This window comes from Schistocerca gregaria, chromosome 3 (genome assembly GCF_023897955.1).
Source record: "Schistocerca gregaria isolate iqSchGreg1 chromosome 3, iqSchGreg1.2, whole genome shotgun sequence".
Taxonomy (NCBI): domain Eukaryota; kingdom Metazoa; phylum Arthropoda; class Insecta; order Orthoptera; family Acrididae; genus Schistocerca; species Schistocerca gregaria.
The window spans coordinates 414,210,088-414,228,430 of NC_064922.1; the positions used below are offsets into that span (position 1 = coordinate 414,210,088).

The following is an 18,343-nucleotide window of genomic DNA, read 5'->3' on the forward strand; positions in this document are numbered from 1 at the left end:
TGGCCAGGTGTCAATCATACAGACCTCGGCAGAGGGAGCTGCTGTGTTATTAGTGAGGTGGCCGGGATACCACAAATATAAAACACAAATAATGATATGTTAATGTCTTAATGCACTAGATCATCAGCACAGCATGATTTATGTTTTATATTTGTAGTATTTTATGTTTTACATGCTGATGCTCCTTTCTACCTTTTATTGTAAAATGAAGTGTCACCACAATCTGGATTGCAAGTTTGTGAAGATCATGAACTTCTGTTAATATGTTACAAGACACAGTGATGACTACAAAGATCTGTTGAAACTGTTAATCAACAAAAAGATTTACAAGTGGTCCTGGCAAACTTAATTATTTGACAAAAGAATTTGAGTATATAAAAAGTCTACTCACCAAGCGGTGGCAGAACACAAACATAAAAGGAGGTTGTAATTAGACAAGCTTTCGGAGCTAGTGGCTCCCCCTCAGGCAGAAAGGTTGAAGGGGAAGGAAAAGGGTGAAAGAAAAGGACTGGAGAAGTCTAGGAAAAGGGGTAGATTTCAGGAAAGTCACCCAGAAATGCAGGTCAGGGCAGACTTCTCGCATGGGATGAGAAGGAAAGACTGATTGTTGGAGACTGCATTCGACGAGATTTGAAAACCTGAGAGCTTAAAGGTGGAAGAGGGTAATATGTAGGACAGAAGTTACTGCTGAAACAGCATGCATGAGTTAATAAGAGTGAAGAGTTAAGTGCACTGTACATAACAGAGGTGGGAGGCGGGTGGTGAACAATAAATGGGTAAGACGATGAATGATTTAGAAAACTAAAATGGAATGAGGGAAAGTGTAGTTACTGTGAAAGAAATGCCGAGATGGGAGAAATTAACAGAAATTAAGGGCAGATGGGGGAGGGGGGCAGAACCAAATACATGTTGCACTGCTAGTTCCCACCTGCGGAGTTCTGAGAAACTAGTGTTTGAGGGAAGAATCCAGAAGGCGTATGTGGTGAAACAGGCACCAAGGTTACAATTGTCATGTTTTACAGCATGCTCTGCAACAGGATATTGCGTGTTGCCAGGTTACACCATCTGTCCATGCCCTTTCATCCTAATTTATAATTTGGTACTAGTCATGCTGATGTAAAAGGCCGAACAGTGCTTACATAACAGCTGATATATGACGTGTCATTTCATAGGTGGCTCTGCATTTGATAATATATGTGTTACCAGTTACAGGACTGCTATAGGTGGTGGTAAGAGGATGCATAGGGCAAGTCTTGCAGCAGGAATGGCCACAAGGGTAGGAGCCATAGGTTAGGGAGATGGGTGCAGAAGGAGCATAGAGCCTGACAAGGATATTGCAGAGTTTGGGAGGGCAACGAAAATCTATTCCGTATGTGTTGGGCAAAATTTCAGACAGAATGGATCTCATTTCAGGGCATGATTTTAGGAAGTCATGGTCCTCTCAAAGTAGCTGATTATACATTCCTGATCAGGACAATACTGGGTCACCATTGGTATGCTCCGAAGTTGTTTTTTGGTGGAATCAGCAGTACCAGGATTGGACATGATGGCCCAGGAAATTTGCTTTTGAACTAGGTTGGTGGGGTAATTACATGCAGTGTAGGCTGAGGTGAGAATGGCGGTGTATTGCTGGAAAGAGTCTGCATCCAAACAAATATGTTTGCCTCAGATACCAAGGCTGTGTGGAAGGGAACGTTTGATGTGGAACAGATGGCAACTGTCAAAATGTAAGTACTTCACCACAATACACCACCACTCTCACTTCAGCCTTCACTGGATTTTATTATCCTAACAGCCTAGTCAAAAAGCAGATTTCCCGGGCCGTCACATCCAGTCCTGGTACTGATGATCCCTTAAAAAAAAAGAAAGAAACTTCGGAGTACACCAGTCGTCACTTTGACAAGGCCATGACTTCCTAAAACCCTGCCATGAAATGAGATCCATTCTGTCTGAGATTTTGCCCACCAAACCTAGAAGAGTGTTTCATCGCCCTTCCAATCTCCGCAATATACTTGTCAGATCCTATGCTCCTTCTGCACCGATCTCCCTACCCTATGGTTCCCACCCCTGTGTAAGACTTGCCCTATGCACCCTCCTGTTACCACCTATACCATGCCTGTAACTTGCAAAACACATACTATCAAACGGAGAGCCACCTATTAAATGACATTTCATATCCAGCTGTTATGTAAACACTGTTCAGCCTTTTACATCAGCATGACTACCACCCAGTTATCAGGGAGGATGAATGGGCATAGGCAGAGGGTGTATACAGGCAAGATACAATATCCGGTTGCAGATCCTGCTGTACAACGTGACAGTCATGACCTTGGCACCTGTTTCACCACATGCGCCATCTGGATTTTTCCCCCAGATACCAGTTTCTCAGAACTCCACAGGTGGAATTAGCACTTCAACATTTCTTTGGTTTTAACCCCCCACCTGGCCTTACTTTATGTTAATTCCTTCCATCTCAGCATTTATTCATAGTAACTACTCCTTTCTTCACTCCATTTCAGTTTTTTATATCTTTCATTTTCTGACTTGTCTATTTTTCACCGTCCAATTTCCTGCCTCTGTTACATATAATGCACTTAGCTTTTCACTCTATTGTTTTATTAGTAATCTTTGTGTCATATTTCACCCTGTGTTCCACCTTTAAGCTCCCAGGTTTTTCAAATCTTGTCTGGTGCAGTCTCCAACAATCAGTCTTTCCTTCTCATTCTGTCTGATAAGTCTCCTTTACCCAGCATTCTGGGTGACTTTTCTAAGCTGTAACCCATTCCTAAAACCTCTACAGTCCTTTTCCTTCACCCCTCTTCCTTCCTTCTTCAACTCTTCCACCAGAAGAAGGAGCCACTGACTCCAAAAGCTTGTGAAAGTTAAATCCTTTTGTGTCAGATGCAGATGCAGTCTACAATTGGGCTCCAGTGGCCCTGTGTGTGTGTGAGTGAGAGAGAGAGAGAGAGAGAGAGATCTATAGTTCTATTTCAGAGGCAGTACCCCCCCCCCCCCCCTTTTTTTTTTTTTTTTAAATCTGAAAGCTTACATGTTTAGTAGTCTTTACATTGTGTCTGTTTGCTACTTGGCAAAACTTAAATGTAACAAGTTTTACATAAATGGAAAAAGCCTAATACAGCATTGTTTTCTTATACAATGTTTTTTAGAAATTTTTGTAAAGTATTGATGTTGAACAATTACATTTGAAGTACGTAAACTGCTGCTAAAGTGCTTCATTATTTTAATTACTACTATTAGCAAAATCAGTGCTAAAGTTACATTATTTTATACAACTAACATTATCTATGTTAATGATTATTACCTGGTGTACTACAGTTTCAGTGGTGAGTCACAGCATTATGCAGTATTTTTCTAGAATTTTCATATCCTTAATTTTGCATATATTGTACAGCTACTGTATTGCATGAGTGAATTATAAATTGTTTTAACAGATTGTGAATGTGTATACATGAAATTCTATAGCTAACTTGTTATTTACAGCACATTCAGTTATTGCAAACACTGTCAGATAATGAATAATAAATGTGAAAGTAGTAAACAGAAACATATTAAAAGATGCAATGTATCAAGTAATTCACTAAAGATTGTGTATCGTCTAGTCCTATAGTCCTATAGAAAGTCTAAGGCTGTTCTTCTGCATGAGATTCTGCAAGAACAGACATGCAACATAGAAGGAAAGATTTTGCATCATGGCATATGAGGAATACCATCTGATAAAATCATTGTCACAACCAATAAAAAAAATAATAAAAATCTGCTCTCTTGGTCGTTCTTTCCATAAAATATAAAACTGAAGTCACCAGATGAAACTACCACTGAAGTCACCAGATGAAACTACCACTGCTCGCCTAACACCGGTCGGCATCATCACTGCCCTATTCTGCACAGGCTTACCTGCTGCAATTCTAGCAGTTCACAATCGGCCACCAGATAGCGCTGTCCAAGTAGCACATACACAGTCCTCAAACCTGTTACGTTATACCTTCACAGATCTGATGATGGCACCTTCTGAGTGCTGAAACTGGTCATCTTATAAATGACTGAAGCGATCGTGACTTTTCAATTATTTTAAAAACAGAGTGATCGCCCCACGACACACCATGTATTCACTGCTAACTGTAAGTGTTTACACTGTTCTCTCAAACATAACTAATGGTGTAATTAGTTTTTTTACACACATATTGAAAATGAACTAAATTTAATTAGTCTTCATCATATTCTCTCTCTCTCTATCTCTATCTCGTGCGACCAGTCCTTCATCTTCATCTCTTTTGCTTGAATTCTTGCGTAAACATCACGTAAGAAGTGCCTTTTCTCCTACAAATCATACAATATTATTAGTGTCAATCAAACCGAGGGCATTAAAGACATAATACGCATAAAAAAACCAAATGTGCGGGTAGATAAGATACACACTTATTATTAATTGGAAATGTGTTCAAATTGGAACCATATATACATAAGTTAATACACAAATGTAAGTGCAGTGTGAACAGAATGAGCTTGGTGTCATTAGTAAGCAGTTTTTTTAATTATTTTTCATTAGTACTAGTCTAATGTAATTTGATTACTTAAATCACAAGTTACAAATACATTTATGTCAGCTGTAGATACCATGTGTGTCAAAAGTTCACATTGTAATTAAAAAGATCATATTATTCGAGATTACTGACAAGACATCACAATGCCGAAATAAATTCATAATTAGTATAAAAATTACAAAGTGCTTTTGTACACAGATTATCTGTCTATATAGTCGTGCACATTAGCACACCACTTGTGAGAGGTGCACTGGTCGTGTATCAAATCCATTCTGTGGATTAACAACAAGTGCCAGAGCCTGGATGTGGTTTTCAGGAGGTTTCCCACTTCTGAGGTTGGTGCCCATGTCCTGTCTCAATTACTCAATTCACAAAATTTTGAAAATCCTCACACACTTTCACTTGGGATAGCAGTTGACACAGAGAGATGGGGTACATGTACATGTAGTCTGTCCCAGAGAGGAAGGGAGGGGGGGGGGGGGGGGGGGCGATAGGAAGGACACCCAGCCACCCTCTATCATTAACATTACCAGGTCTAGGATAACATGCTGATGCTGTGAAAGACACTGGATAAGGCCCTGAAAAAGAAGACAACCTTCATACACGAATTATCCTATTGAAATAAACAACTGATTAGTATGTTCACTAGTACCAGAGGAATAAAAAAGATCATTATTTTCCTCACTTCTCTTTGTATTAGTTGAGTCCATTTCCTATTGTATAAATTTGTTCTCAGAAATATTCACATATCCATCATCGCACAGACAAGTTAGTCCTTCACCATACTAGTGAACTAAAGTGTTTCAGTGACATGTTGAAACAAAATCTCAAAATCTCTCTGTTTTTCTTATGTATGTATTATACCACAAAAATTAAATGTGCCTTAGGCAAGGATGAATGAGCATAGACAGAGGCTATGTACTGGCAACACACAATATACTGTTGGACAACAAGGTCTACAACTTGAGTCATAACCTTAGTGCCCTTTTCACCACACATGCAATCTGGATTCTTCCTCCTGAAGCTAGTTTCACAGGTGGGAACTGGCCTTACAACATGTGCTTGGTTCTCACCACCCACTTGGCATAAATTTACGTTAATTTCTGTGGCATGAGCATTTCTTTTCAGTAACTATCTTTCATTTTTTTATTGTTTATTTTATGACCTATCTATATCTACCCACCCCTTCACCTGTCTACAATGAATAATTCACTTGGATTTCTGCTTTTACGACTCATCTTCCATCTTTAAGTCCTCTGCTTTTCAAATCTCGTTGGTGAAGGTACCAACAATCAATCTTTCCTTCTCATCCCATCCAGTAAGTCTGCAATGATGTCGGTTCCATAACGCTTCCCCATTTCCTAAGCCTCACTAGTCTTTCCCTGCAAACCTTCTGCCAAATGAAGGGAACCGCTGACTCTGAAAGCCCTTGTGTTTCCTCCCCTTTTTATGCCTTTTCTTGTACTGCCCCACTTGGTTAGCTGATTTTTTATTCGTCCACATTACTTTATAAATGAAAGTTTGCCAGACTTGAACCTATGTACTAAGACAAAGCTAGGTAAGGGCACCATAGCTTAGAATGTTCCTACATTTCTCTGGAAATAAAATTTATTCTTTCCCAAAATTGACTTTTACTGGCTTTTTACTTTCTTCTCTATATAATTCATGTTACTATTTTGCAACTGTGGTTTACTGAACTGGTGTTTTGGCAATACTAACACCTGTCAACACCTAACTTCTTTAGTACTGGAGTTATTGCATCATAGGCCCTGCATACTACATAGATCAGTTATGTCGAGGTTGCTTCTCTTCTCCTGAGGATCTAGGAATTCTGTCTGCTCTATGTTTCTTGTTTATATTTATGTCTGTCAGTGCTCTGTCAAATTCATATTCTCTTTTCATGTAGCTACTTCTCTTTCTGTCCAAAGGTTTCTTTAATTTTCCTACAAGTGGCGTCTACCTTTGCCACCAACATGCATTCTTCTGTAGCTTTGCATTTCTTCTTTAGCTATTCCTGCTTTGCCACTTTGTGCTTTCTGTCAGTTTCATTTTTAGGTGTATTTATTCCCTTTTGCCTGCTTTGTTTTTATATTGTTCCCTTAAATATATAGTGTCAGTTCATTTTTCTTTGTCAAAAAGCCAATGAATCATGCATATCATAACACAGCAGTTTACATACCACAAAACAGATCTGCAATAATTGTTCTCTTGCAGCAGAATTGCAACCTTCCTCTTTCTCACTCAAGAACTTTTTAATTCAAAGTACAACAAATTTTCCAATTACTGGATCAGGAAGGACATAAATTTGTTAAAGGTTTTCATTTCAAGTTTTGTAGAACATCACATGTGCATGTAAAATGGTTGACATCTATATATTGAGTACATTTCCAATGTCAGTGGACATGTTGAAAACATGTCAAGAAGGTAAACACAGACTTGACATTGTTCAGAATAGAATCTGTCTGCATATAGAAATGGACCAAAGGGATAATTTTTTTCCATTATCCCTTTAACTTATCCCCATGTTGTCTTTTCATTTCTCCTGTCCATATTGTTCCCAATTTCTTATTTCTTTTGCATTGAAAGGCTTCTGAATTTAATATTTTATTCTTGAAAATATTTCTGTCTCTTATTTCTGATTATTTGATGATGTTTCTTTCTATACCTTTCCTTACTTCTGTAGTCCATGCTGTTGTCAATTTTTTCTTCCAGAAACACAGGAATATTTGTTGCGTCATGAAAATGTTGTAATTTGTTCAGCAGAGGTGCCAAAAAATTCTTCTTTTAGACATTATTTCCCATGTTTTATCTCTATTTCTGGAGATCTCCTCATCACTTCTCAGTTTCCAGCCATCTGTAGGTTTTATTGCACCCATTATTTTTCTAAATATCCATCTTTCAGGTACCTCTATTCTATTCAGCTTATAATTCATTGTTAGGAATTCATCTCCATGTAAACATTTTGGTCATACCACTGTAGTATAGTGTTTTAGTTTTGTTTTTCTGGATGTGCATTTCTTTTTGTAAATATCATTTGTCAAACCGTATGCTCTCTCCATATTGTTAACTCTTACATCTGGTACACAATTTTCTAGTTGATGCTGTAGTAAAGTTTCTCAAAGATATTTGAATTTACTTACTCGCTCTATTTTACCTATTAGTTTTTCCAAGAATTTTAGTGTATTTTTATGTTTGTCATGAATTTGGCTTTTTCATCTGAAATTTTGAGACCAGTGCTATTTCTTACAGACTTATTTGAATAACTGTGTCTGTCACATTTTCTGACAGTATTGCAAAACTGTGTAGCCAGGCAGCTTACCTTAAGGGGAATTAGAATGGAAAATTTTTTTTTTCCATGTTTTCAGATTTTTATCTCATTATAAAATTTGCAATTTTCCAAATAAAATGATATCATTTATAAAGTCACGTGAGAAGTATTTTATTTTATTTTTTAAATATAATCTCACCAGTTGAAAATGTTAAAATTTTTACATGGGTTACTTCAAGATCCAATAAAATCGATAATTTTTTTTAAGTAGAAGGCGTTGGATTGCTGTGTTATAAAGGTTAAATTAGGTGTTGTATTGGTAGCACTGTCAAAAAGTATTGTATTGTTTCATAGTATAAACATGCATTGTATGTCAAAGTGCTAACATTTTTCTGAGGAAAAGTGACAAATAGATTGGTAAATCTCTCAAATAGTAAAGTGTCACCAAAAAGAAGTGTTTTTAAGAAACGTGCGTTTCATGGTAATAGATTTTCAAATAAAGGGAAACATTGTGTTCCACCCGTAGCGTGTGTAGTTACAGACAGTGAAGTACAGGCAAACTCATCAGCATCTAGAGAAACACCCATTAGTGCTTCGAAGATTAAAATGAAACGCTGTGATACACAGTTTTCCCATAACAAAAGTGATGTAAATGGTAGGTTAGATTATATTCTGGTAGATTGACACATCCTCACAAGGATATTTGGTGAATGTGTGTGTTGCAAAATATATGGAGGGCCAGTTAGTTTACATGAAGACAGTGAGGTATCAAATTGACTAGCCAGGAAACTTTATCATTAATCGCACCTGTTGTAAATATACTTTTTCATTTTGGAAGTCTACTAAGTGTAAAGATAATTATTTTGAAGTAAATGTTAGGTGGTTTTATGGATTGAGAGCTATTGGCAAAGAACACACTGCAGCAGAAACAATGTGTGCCATGATGAATATGCCATGCCTACCTAGTAAAATTGACAAGTATGCAGGATTTATTGGAGCTGCTGTGGAATTTATGCATGTGAGTCAATGAAAGGCACTGCAAATAAAGCTGTTGAAATAAATGATGGTATGACTGACACACCAGCAGCTTTTGATGACATTTCGCAGAAGTGCAGCTACAGTTCTAAGAATTCTGTTGCTACAGTGACCAGTGTGGATATTGGAAAGGTAATATATTTCCAGATTTTAACCAAACATTGTTATAAGTGTAAATCAGAGAATGAAGAAGGGCATATCTGTGACAGAAATTATGAAGGAACAAGTGGGGGTATGGAGGCCTCTGCAGCTATTGAAATTTTTAGTCTATCTGTGGATGAACAGGGAGAGTATTACACTAAGTTATTAGGTGATGGAGACCCAAAAGCATATAATAGTGTAGTAGCCCCTAATCCTCATGGTGAGAAGATTACCACATAACTGTCCAGAAGAGGATGGGCATCAAGTTGAGGAAGTTGAAAGAAAGTTTGAGAGACAGGAAATTTTATGGTGGTAAAACCATAAGAGGCAGGCTGAAAGACAAAATGATTAATGAACTACAGCAGTATTAATGGATGGCCATTTCAAATAATACTGAGGATGTGTTGTAAATTAGACAGGCAGTATGGGCTACCTTCTTCCACAGATTGTCAACCGATGAAGAACCAGTACACCATCTTTGACCTCCTGGACGTGATTCACGGTGCATTCCATCCCAACACCACTCACGGATATCATAAAACCTGTTTACAGAGAACTGGCAAATCCTGACTTACTGAAGAAGTGTACGCATGGTCAGACTCAAAATCCCAATGAATCGATCAATAATCTTATATGAACTTGCTTACCAAAAAAATTTTTTGTTGGAATGAAGACACTAATGTGGAGGGTGAGTGATGCTATTATTGCTTTTAATTATGGCAACATTGGTAGGGTGAAAGTGCTATAGCATATGGGAATTAATCCTGGAGCAAACTGCATCAGAAAACTTACACTCTTTTGAAACTTTAGAAGCAGTTCCTGAAAATTTACATTTTCTGTTGCATTTTCCCCTAAATCTCAGAAAACACTTTAAGTAGAGTATTCAAATTTTCAGGGAGTAATAATGTACATATCCTGAGTCTACTGAATAAAAAGAAGAACATAATGTTATGTATAATTAAAATTAATTAGGATAACATATTAAAAAATTGTATTTCCGAAAGCAGTGGCTGAAATGCAATTATTGTTCTTCAGTAGAACATACAGTTTAATGTCCTGTAAAAGTTTCATGTCAATGATTACAGTGGTTCCTGAAGTACAGGGAAGCCAAGTCACTAAATTTAACATTGTCGGGATAGGGCGTTCCAACTCTCCTTAATTTCATTTGTGTTCCTTCCTAGAACTTTTTGTCCAATATTGTGATTCTTTAGCTCCAAATTCCAGATCCTATAGTTTTTCTTGAATGCTGTTAAACCATCCTCATGTCTAACAACAATTTGAATTTCAAATGGCTGAGACAGTTCTCCTATAAATTTAACTATAGACATAGTCTTTGTTAGAGTTTCACGAATTATATTTATTAATTTTACTTTAACGCGAAATTCTCCAAGGATTTTATTTTAGTTTTAATATAATCTATGCTTAGGCAAACCACGATGTACACGTGACATTAGCCATTGTTCATCTGCATAACATTTCTGGCCTTCATGCATTTGATTCCAATTTGGACGTTCCCAAGGAGGCCAATCGTAATTCTGAAGGCAAGAAACATTACTATCACTCTGTTAATGTAATACTCTAATTACGCATAAAACATACAAAAAATATATATTCTTTGTTGTTTGGCAACAGGCTTCTTTGGATATAACACTTTATCCAATGTTTTTTCAGCAGTATGTTTGATCTTTAAACAATACTTTCCAACAAATGAGAGCTGATTGCCTGTTTCTTTCCATTTAGAAGGTAGTCGTTTTGTAAAAGACGTATTGTTACATGAATAACATTTTAGTTTTTAACAATCTATCTGAATGAGACATTAAACTGCTCCATCCCCATCCTTCCTCTCTCTCTTTTCAGATGTACTTTATTTTCAGGTGTTTATGGCATCAGGTCAAATACATCTTCAAGGAATTCCCAAAGCTTGTGTTATTGAAACATTCTGAGCTCAGTGATTACATTTCTATTCTTAATAACAGAAGCATCTGCCCAGAAGTGTATACTCATCTTGTCTGGGCCATTGGAGAGTACACATCAGCAGAACAATGGTCAGTGCCATTATTTTATTCTTTTTCAATTTCTATATCAAGTGTGTATATGAAATAGTGATCAGCTTGAAATATGATCATATTTTCTTAGCCTGTCTTATTATGCTTGTCATATGAATAGTTTAGACAAAAAGAGAATAGAAGCTTTCGAAATGTGGTGCTACAGAAGGATGCGGAAGATTATATGGGTAGATCACATAACTAATGAGGAGGTACTGAATAGAATTGGGGAGAAGAGAAATTTGTGGCACAACTTGACTAGAAGAAGGGATCAGTTGGTAGGGCATATTCTGAGGCATCAAAGGCTCACCAATTTAGTATTGGAGGGCAGTGTGGAGGGTAAAAATAGTAGAGGGAGACCAAGAGATGAATACACTAAACAGATTCAGAAGGATGTAGGTTGCAGTAGGTATGGGGAGATGAAGAAGCTTGCACAGGATAGAGTAGCATTAAACCAGTCTCTGGAATAAAGACCACAGCAACAACAACATGAATATTCAGATTGTAATGTCGTACAATGCTGCTTGTTACCACAACATTTCTCCTATGAATATTACCCAGGTCACATCTTAAGGAAACAGTAATTTTGAAATCAGATTCAATCACTGAGATGGATTTGGTAAACTTGAATTTCATGTACACAGATACATATTCAGCAATGGCTGCTACTTTGTGGTACTGTTTATTGAAAATTTATTTTATTGAAAATTCTGGTGGGCAAGGGCTGAAGGAAATAATTATTTATCCAAAAGCTTCCATTTTCTGCCGACTGAAAATTAAGGCAAGAAAGTGTCAGTGGCTGCATAAAAAAAGGCTACTTTCCTTGGCCTGTCAGCAACCACATTCTTTGCTCCTAAATATAGTAAATGAATAGACTAATGGTGTCCACGGCTCTTCTGTTGCATGCTGATGTTGGCAATTTGTTGAGGTCTGTCGCACAGCCAATTGGGTGATAGTAAACAGTAGTCAGTAAGATATAATTGATTACATTTGTTTTCAGTAAGTTTTACCAATGTTGGCATGAAAGTGCACTTTTATCAAGGATTACATTATGTACTGCAGGTAAGAAATTACAATCAACAGGCTTGTCTAAAATCCAATCATGCAAAGTGAGAAACTTTTTGAAAGGTACAATACTATTTCTCATACCGTTCAGTCAGTTATGCAAATATCGAACTTAATCTCTTTGCGTAACAAATTTTAGCTTCAGTATTGATTTCTTAATTTATTTCAGTGGTGACCTATGTAAACTTGATGTCATTCTAAAATACTACGAGACCCTGGAGTGTGTTCTGTACGAGATTCTAATGTCACTGAACTCAGAACCAAATATGGACTTGAAATTATTAAACATCACCTGTTCTTCACTTGCTAAGGTAATTCCAGGAGTCATGGTGTAATGTTATCTTTAGTTACAAATGCTGCTGTTTGTAAAAACTGGTACAATAATTGAGGTAGGGAATGAAAGGGAAACTCTCAAATTACAAGTAGCTTATAAAACTGCTTAAGAAATGTATAACACTGTCTTTACATGCCTTTAATTATTCAGTGAATTTGTGGCTGTGTGCAGTGGTTTTTATGTCTTCTGTTAGATTATGGTTTGTCAAAACTATAACTCCCAGTAAATCACCTTTGCACTAATCCATGGCAAAGAAATCTCCGAAAGGAGTCTCCTCACACCAATTGGTGATGTTTATGGCATTACTGTTTCAGTCTCATATATTTTAACAATGTCTTCTTTATTTTAAAAACCACACTTAGGAAGGGACAGAAAAAAATTATTTTACTTTACCATCAATTTGGTGTTATTTTCTGATTATTTATTTTTAAGTTGGAAATTAAGAACAATCTTATCTCATTGTATTTCAGTATTACTCATATATTGAAAATAAATATATATTTATCCGTCACATTGTCCTTATTAGCTATTACACATCAAATTTAATTACAATATTGGACAGAAAGAGAATCATTAAGGTTAATACTAATGAACTGCTCAATTAAAGAAAAAACAATTACACACTTAATAATTGTTATAAAGCCTCAAGTTCTATTTTGGGAGATTATGGTGGCAATCTGTCAACTGTTCACTGGACAATGAAAATAGCCACACAGTCTATATTGAAATGTCCCAGCTAAACTGCAATCGGTACAACAGTAGCAAATTGCAGGTTGTGCAGTTTAGCTGCTTACAGGCATTTGACAGTACCACATATCCTACTGCAAGTTGTATCCCTTCAAAATATCTGCAGTAGTATGACCTGCCATTCCAAGCACACATTGCAGACTCTTTGCCATGTCAACATCTTAAGTTCTTGGTTAACATCTTAGGGTGAGAGCACTGACTTGCATAGATCTGTAGCCAGGACAGCTGTCAGTCTGTGTGTTTGAATGTTTCCTGAAGTATCTGTGTCTTTACATTTTTCAAAATATTGCTGTTTCTGTACTAAAATTCCACTTCCCACAATAATAAAACCATCTTCCCCCTGCTTTTTAATTTGGAATATAGTTCATAAGAAGTAGGGTATTTTGAAGACTAATTATACACTCATATTCATTAAATCATTTACATGGTCTTTTACAAATGTGGATGCCATTAGAATACTAATTAACATATTCAATTCCTGCTGCATTTTATCATCAATTCAAAACATTCTGCCACATAAGTGACTGTGGAAAGCTGGAAGTACCAACATGTCAACACTGAAAGAGGAAATATCTCTTCCTCTCCTTTAAATGCTGCGAATACAAATGCTTTCTCTTTCTAAAGTTAGTTATTGTAGAGCAAACTAAGAAATTTTGCTTGAAAAAACATTTGCATGACACAAGTGAAGCACCTAGAAAACATTGTAGGATGGATCACCTAAGTAATTTTAAGCAATCTCCTTTGTAGACTGATTGCATTTCCCTAGTATTCTACCAATAAACCAAAGTCTGCTATCTGCTACACCCACCAAGTGTTACACACAACTATTTGTATGAGTTTAAAGATCCCAAATGTAAATCACTGATGTTACAGTCATAACATACTTTTTTTGAACATTTTAAGCAAGTTGGCCATATTTGCACCTCTTCAAAATTCGAGATGTGTCAGCTGCTGGTTCTGCACAGCCAATGAGAGAGCAGCAGGTAAATGATGTGTTTGGAAGAAAGAGACATTGTAACATTCTTATGTCAGTATAGAAGCAGCGAAGTATGTTGTGTGTAAAGAAAGAAAGAAAGAGCTGTTTTCTCAGTTCCCACAACCTCATAAATTGCAACGTATTCGGAAGAAACAACCAGACATTTGTGACAGTGGAGTTATAAGTTACACAGCTGTCCTGTTAAGATGATGGTGATAAAAAATAATGAAATCACAGACAACAGGCTAAGTAAACAAAAAAAGGCAGTGGAGATAGAAATTAATGTAAACAATTCCTTTTTGTTTATTTTATTTCTCCTAGTATTATGAAAGTGTAGAGAGTCAATAAATGGCATAAATTTATACTTGGATAAATATAGTATTTTGTGTAGTGTATCACAATGACAAATCTTAACGAATCAAATAAACTTTCTGATGAGATGTTTGGGAAAAAATAGTTATTTTGAAATAATTTCAGAGCAACAAAAAGTGCTTTTGTTTAAGAAATTATAAAGAACTGGAGCAGTAAATGTCAGTGGATATCATATTTATCTATTAATTGTAACTGTTTTATTCACACATGACAATTGAATGTTTTTATTGGCGTGAAACAATAAATATTTTAATTTGTTATTCATGAATAATGAATAATAATTTTTAATCTCCATTTGTTATGTGAATAAACGTGGCCAAGTGCAGCGAATGCTACACTACAAATTCAGTCAATGTGCATGCACTATCTGCTTAGCTGTGCGCAAGCACGCACTCACTTGTTCTATTAGGCCAGGAAGCACCGTTCATATTCAGCAACTTCCGCCAATGTTTGTGAAATGTACTCTTGCTCTATGTCACACATTGGAGGCACAAACTGTCATGGCTCTACACTGGAGAGAATTGGTATTGTTGATGTTCAGTATTGTAAAGAGGCCTAGTAGATTATATAAGGGATGTGAACAGCATCAGATGTTCAATGATCAGTGTTCAGGTCACAGAGGTACTTGTGTGAGACAGTGTAAGCAATGACCAGCTTGTCTTAACTGTGCAACATCCAGATGTGACAGTGCCCCAAGGTTGGATTGATGGGAACATGAGGGAAGACATACTTGTCATCAAGGTTCTCACCACCACACAGGAAGGATCACCATATTGTGCACCAGCCACATCATACGCTCCTTCACATCTGCGCCTGCCCTCCTAGAGCAAGACTTGGACCCTTGCAACAGTCTCTGTCATTCTGCACTGTTGGTCAGAGGCCAACAGCACTCAAATGAGGGAATTAACAATACCCTGTGTAGGTTGCTATTCACACCACGACACAAATGGCTGTGTGAGGAGTGGTGCCATGATCAGGAAGCACAGACTGCTGATGAACTGCACTGCATTGTTTCAGTGATGAATTGCACTTCTGCATGCCCTGGATGACAAATGTGATCAAGTATGGTGACCAACCTAGCGAGAGGTCCCATTCTTCCAATGTTCTGAAGAGGCACAGCAGTATTAGTCCAAGCATCACAATGTAGGGAACCTTTGTGTATGACTTCAGGTCATTACTGGTAGTAACTGAGGGAACTCTAATAGCACAGTGGTAAGTTACAGACATCCTGCATCCTCATGAGCTACCTCACATGCAGTGCAACAGGACAATGCTCTTCCCCACATGGCACGTCTCTACGAGCTGTTCCCAAGATGTATTCCCATGGCCAGCAAGACCCCCAGATCTGTCTCTGATAGAGTATGTTGGACCAGCTCGGACATCAGCCCCATCCCAGTGCCGGTATTCAGGCAATCCAGGATCAGTTAAAACAGCTGAAGGCCAGCGTGCCTCAGGAAATGATACCACAGCTTTATGACACCATTGGGAGGGGGGTTTTTAATATCATACTGATACGTGGCTTCATTGCAATATCAGCATATACTCTTCCTTCCCTTCATGTTTTATGTCAGGCCTTCCCTTCATGTTTTATGTCAGGCAGTGTTAAAAGACTTTACCATTTTCACACTGAGAGCATATTGTGTTGAGGACCTATACACTTGCAACAAAAAGTTTTTGCTCATTCCAAACTTCAACAGTGTTCAGTAACAAAACAAAAACACAAGCTCTTTTGTCAGTACTGATATTGTTGCCAGCTAGTTCCTCCACCATCTCAGGCTTACGGTAATTTTGTATTACAGGAAAAGATTTTATTACAACAGTGGTAACAGTAATTAGTATTTATTAAACTGCTAACTGAAAAATCACACTGGTTATTGCAATCAATTGTTGCAGCCTACCTTCAGTTAATTCATTTATCCGCTGCTGAAAATCTTCGTTTTCTAGTTGGTGTAGCATTCCATTGACTTTCAGAATTGTTTATACAGTCCTATACTCAGCCATTTTTCTTCTTCTTATCCACATTAAAGTTGCTGCTAATCAAAGATTTGAAGGTAATGTCCATGCACTTGTCACTATTAAATAATTTTTTCATTAGTCAGTATATGGTATAATCAGAGTTCACAATTTGATAGATACGGTGTTCATTGTGCTTTTACATAGGCAATCTATATCTACAACAAATATAGTCCTGTTCTAACTGTATCTTCAGAAGTTTTATTGATAGGCAAAGGCAATGAATATTATGCTCTCTATGACTATCAAGCTTGTGCTAATGTGGAGGTGGCACATCGAGATAAACAGTAACAAATACTGAAACATTTCAAATTATTGGAATTTAAATTGCTTAACATATTGGTTTGTTCAATAATAGTACTGTGCCAAAACATTATGTACAGGGACAATGATGGAGGTGGATAACAATCAAGCAACCTTCTCTCTAAAGTAGATGACAAAGACAATGATATTGAGGTATGGTGTGGCCAGGGGAGATACTACCATTCCTTTTGCTCACAAAACCAGTCTACATTGATGGAGAATGTCCATTAGTTTCCTATTATCAACAGTCAGGTGAACTTGTTGGCAAGAGTAGAATCCATTTATTTAGGATGCAAATCTGTCACCATCATAAAGTTCAGTAATTACCTTGTTGGTTTTTGCATCACATCACCTGAGACCTGAGATCAGGTGTTTGCATGAGAAATGAAAAGTTGTATGTAAACTTCAACTTTGATGAAAAAGTATTTATGACATTTTTACACGGAAACTTAAAAACACTAACTTTTGTGGAATTAATTTTTATTTGACTAGTTTTCTTCCTAAACTTTTCTAGACAGTAAGATTGTGTTACTGGCTGGCTCATGCACTTTACATCAGTGACCAGCTAGTACAATTCATATTATTGGTTGTTTCATAATTAAACATTAGTGTGTGTGTGTGTGTGTGTGTGTGTGTGTGTGTGTGTTTTAAACATCATGAGAAATCTTCTGTAACACTGCACTAGGTCCTCCCCCCTTCTTTTTTTTCCAAAATGCTGAAAGCTCCAGTACTATCGAACATAGTAGGCACCTATAGCCTGAGGTATCCCTGAAATGAGGGATGTGTAACTGCTTGCCTTGAATATATGTACAGTCAGAGTTGCAACATTGCAATTATTCTAAAATATTTACTGTATCATTTAGAATGTACATGATGGATAAAGAGTCTCCAACATCTGCTGTTTACATTGAGGAAAAACACGCTGCTATTGTGGCACTTTTTTTTTAACAGCATAAAAATTTAGTTACCACAAACAGTAAACCATAAGCATCTTTAAAATTTGTAAATGAAATTAACAAAACCTCATTTCTGTTGCAGTTATCAAGTAGATCAGAAGATCTTATTCCTCGAGCTCTTCTGTCCCTGAGTAAGGTAAAGACAAACATTGCTGTGAGTTTGTTAAAAAGAAGTAGCGAGAAGCAGATAGTAATACAGCGTGTGGAAGAACTTACTTCTCTTCTAAATCAACCAAGGTCAGTCATTTGAAACATTTAAACCATTTCTGGTACATCAAGCTTATTTGGAAAAGGAGTAGCAAACATACATCCTTAACATTAGTCTATTGTTTATGTTATCTTATTCATGTCATACATTTCAATGAGCACTGCAGTAATCACTTGTGCTGGATATTATGTGAATTGTCTGACATCTGATTCCTTTTTGAACTGGAAATTTCTCTGCATCGGATGTTCAGACAACACACCAGCTTTGCAATACGGTTTTGACTTCTTTGCTCCCAGTGCAGATGCTCATCATTGTTCC

The 18,343-nt window shown here is 36.9% G+C and overlaps 1 protein-coding gene across 4 annotated transcripts in view; it reads left to right on the top strand.

Annotated features, from left to right (window-relative positions):
• Window positions 1–18,343, top strand: part of LOC126353862 (AP-5 complex subunit zeta-1-like) — a 115,913-nt gene that overhangs the window by 91,086 nt on the left and 6,484 nt on the right. For all 4 annotated transcript variants that reach the window (XM_050003028.1, XM_050003030.1, XM_050003029.1 and 1 more), the window contains 3 exons: window positions 10,881–11,051; window positions 12,286–12,427; window positions 17,900–18,054. In XM_050003028.1, coding sequence (XP_049858985.1) covers window positions 10,881–11,051; window positions 12,286–12,427; window positions 17,900–18,054 — 468 coding nt within the window. The remainder of the gene's footprint in view (window positions 1–10,880; window positions 11,052–12,285; window positions 12,428–17,899; window positions 18,055–18,343) is intronic.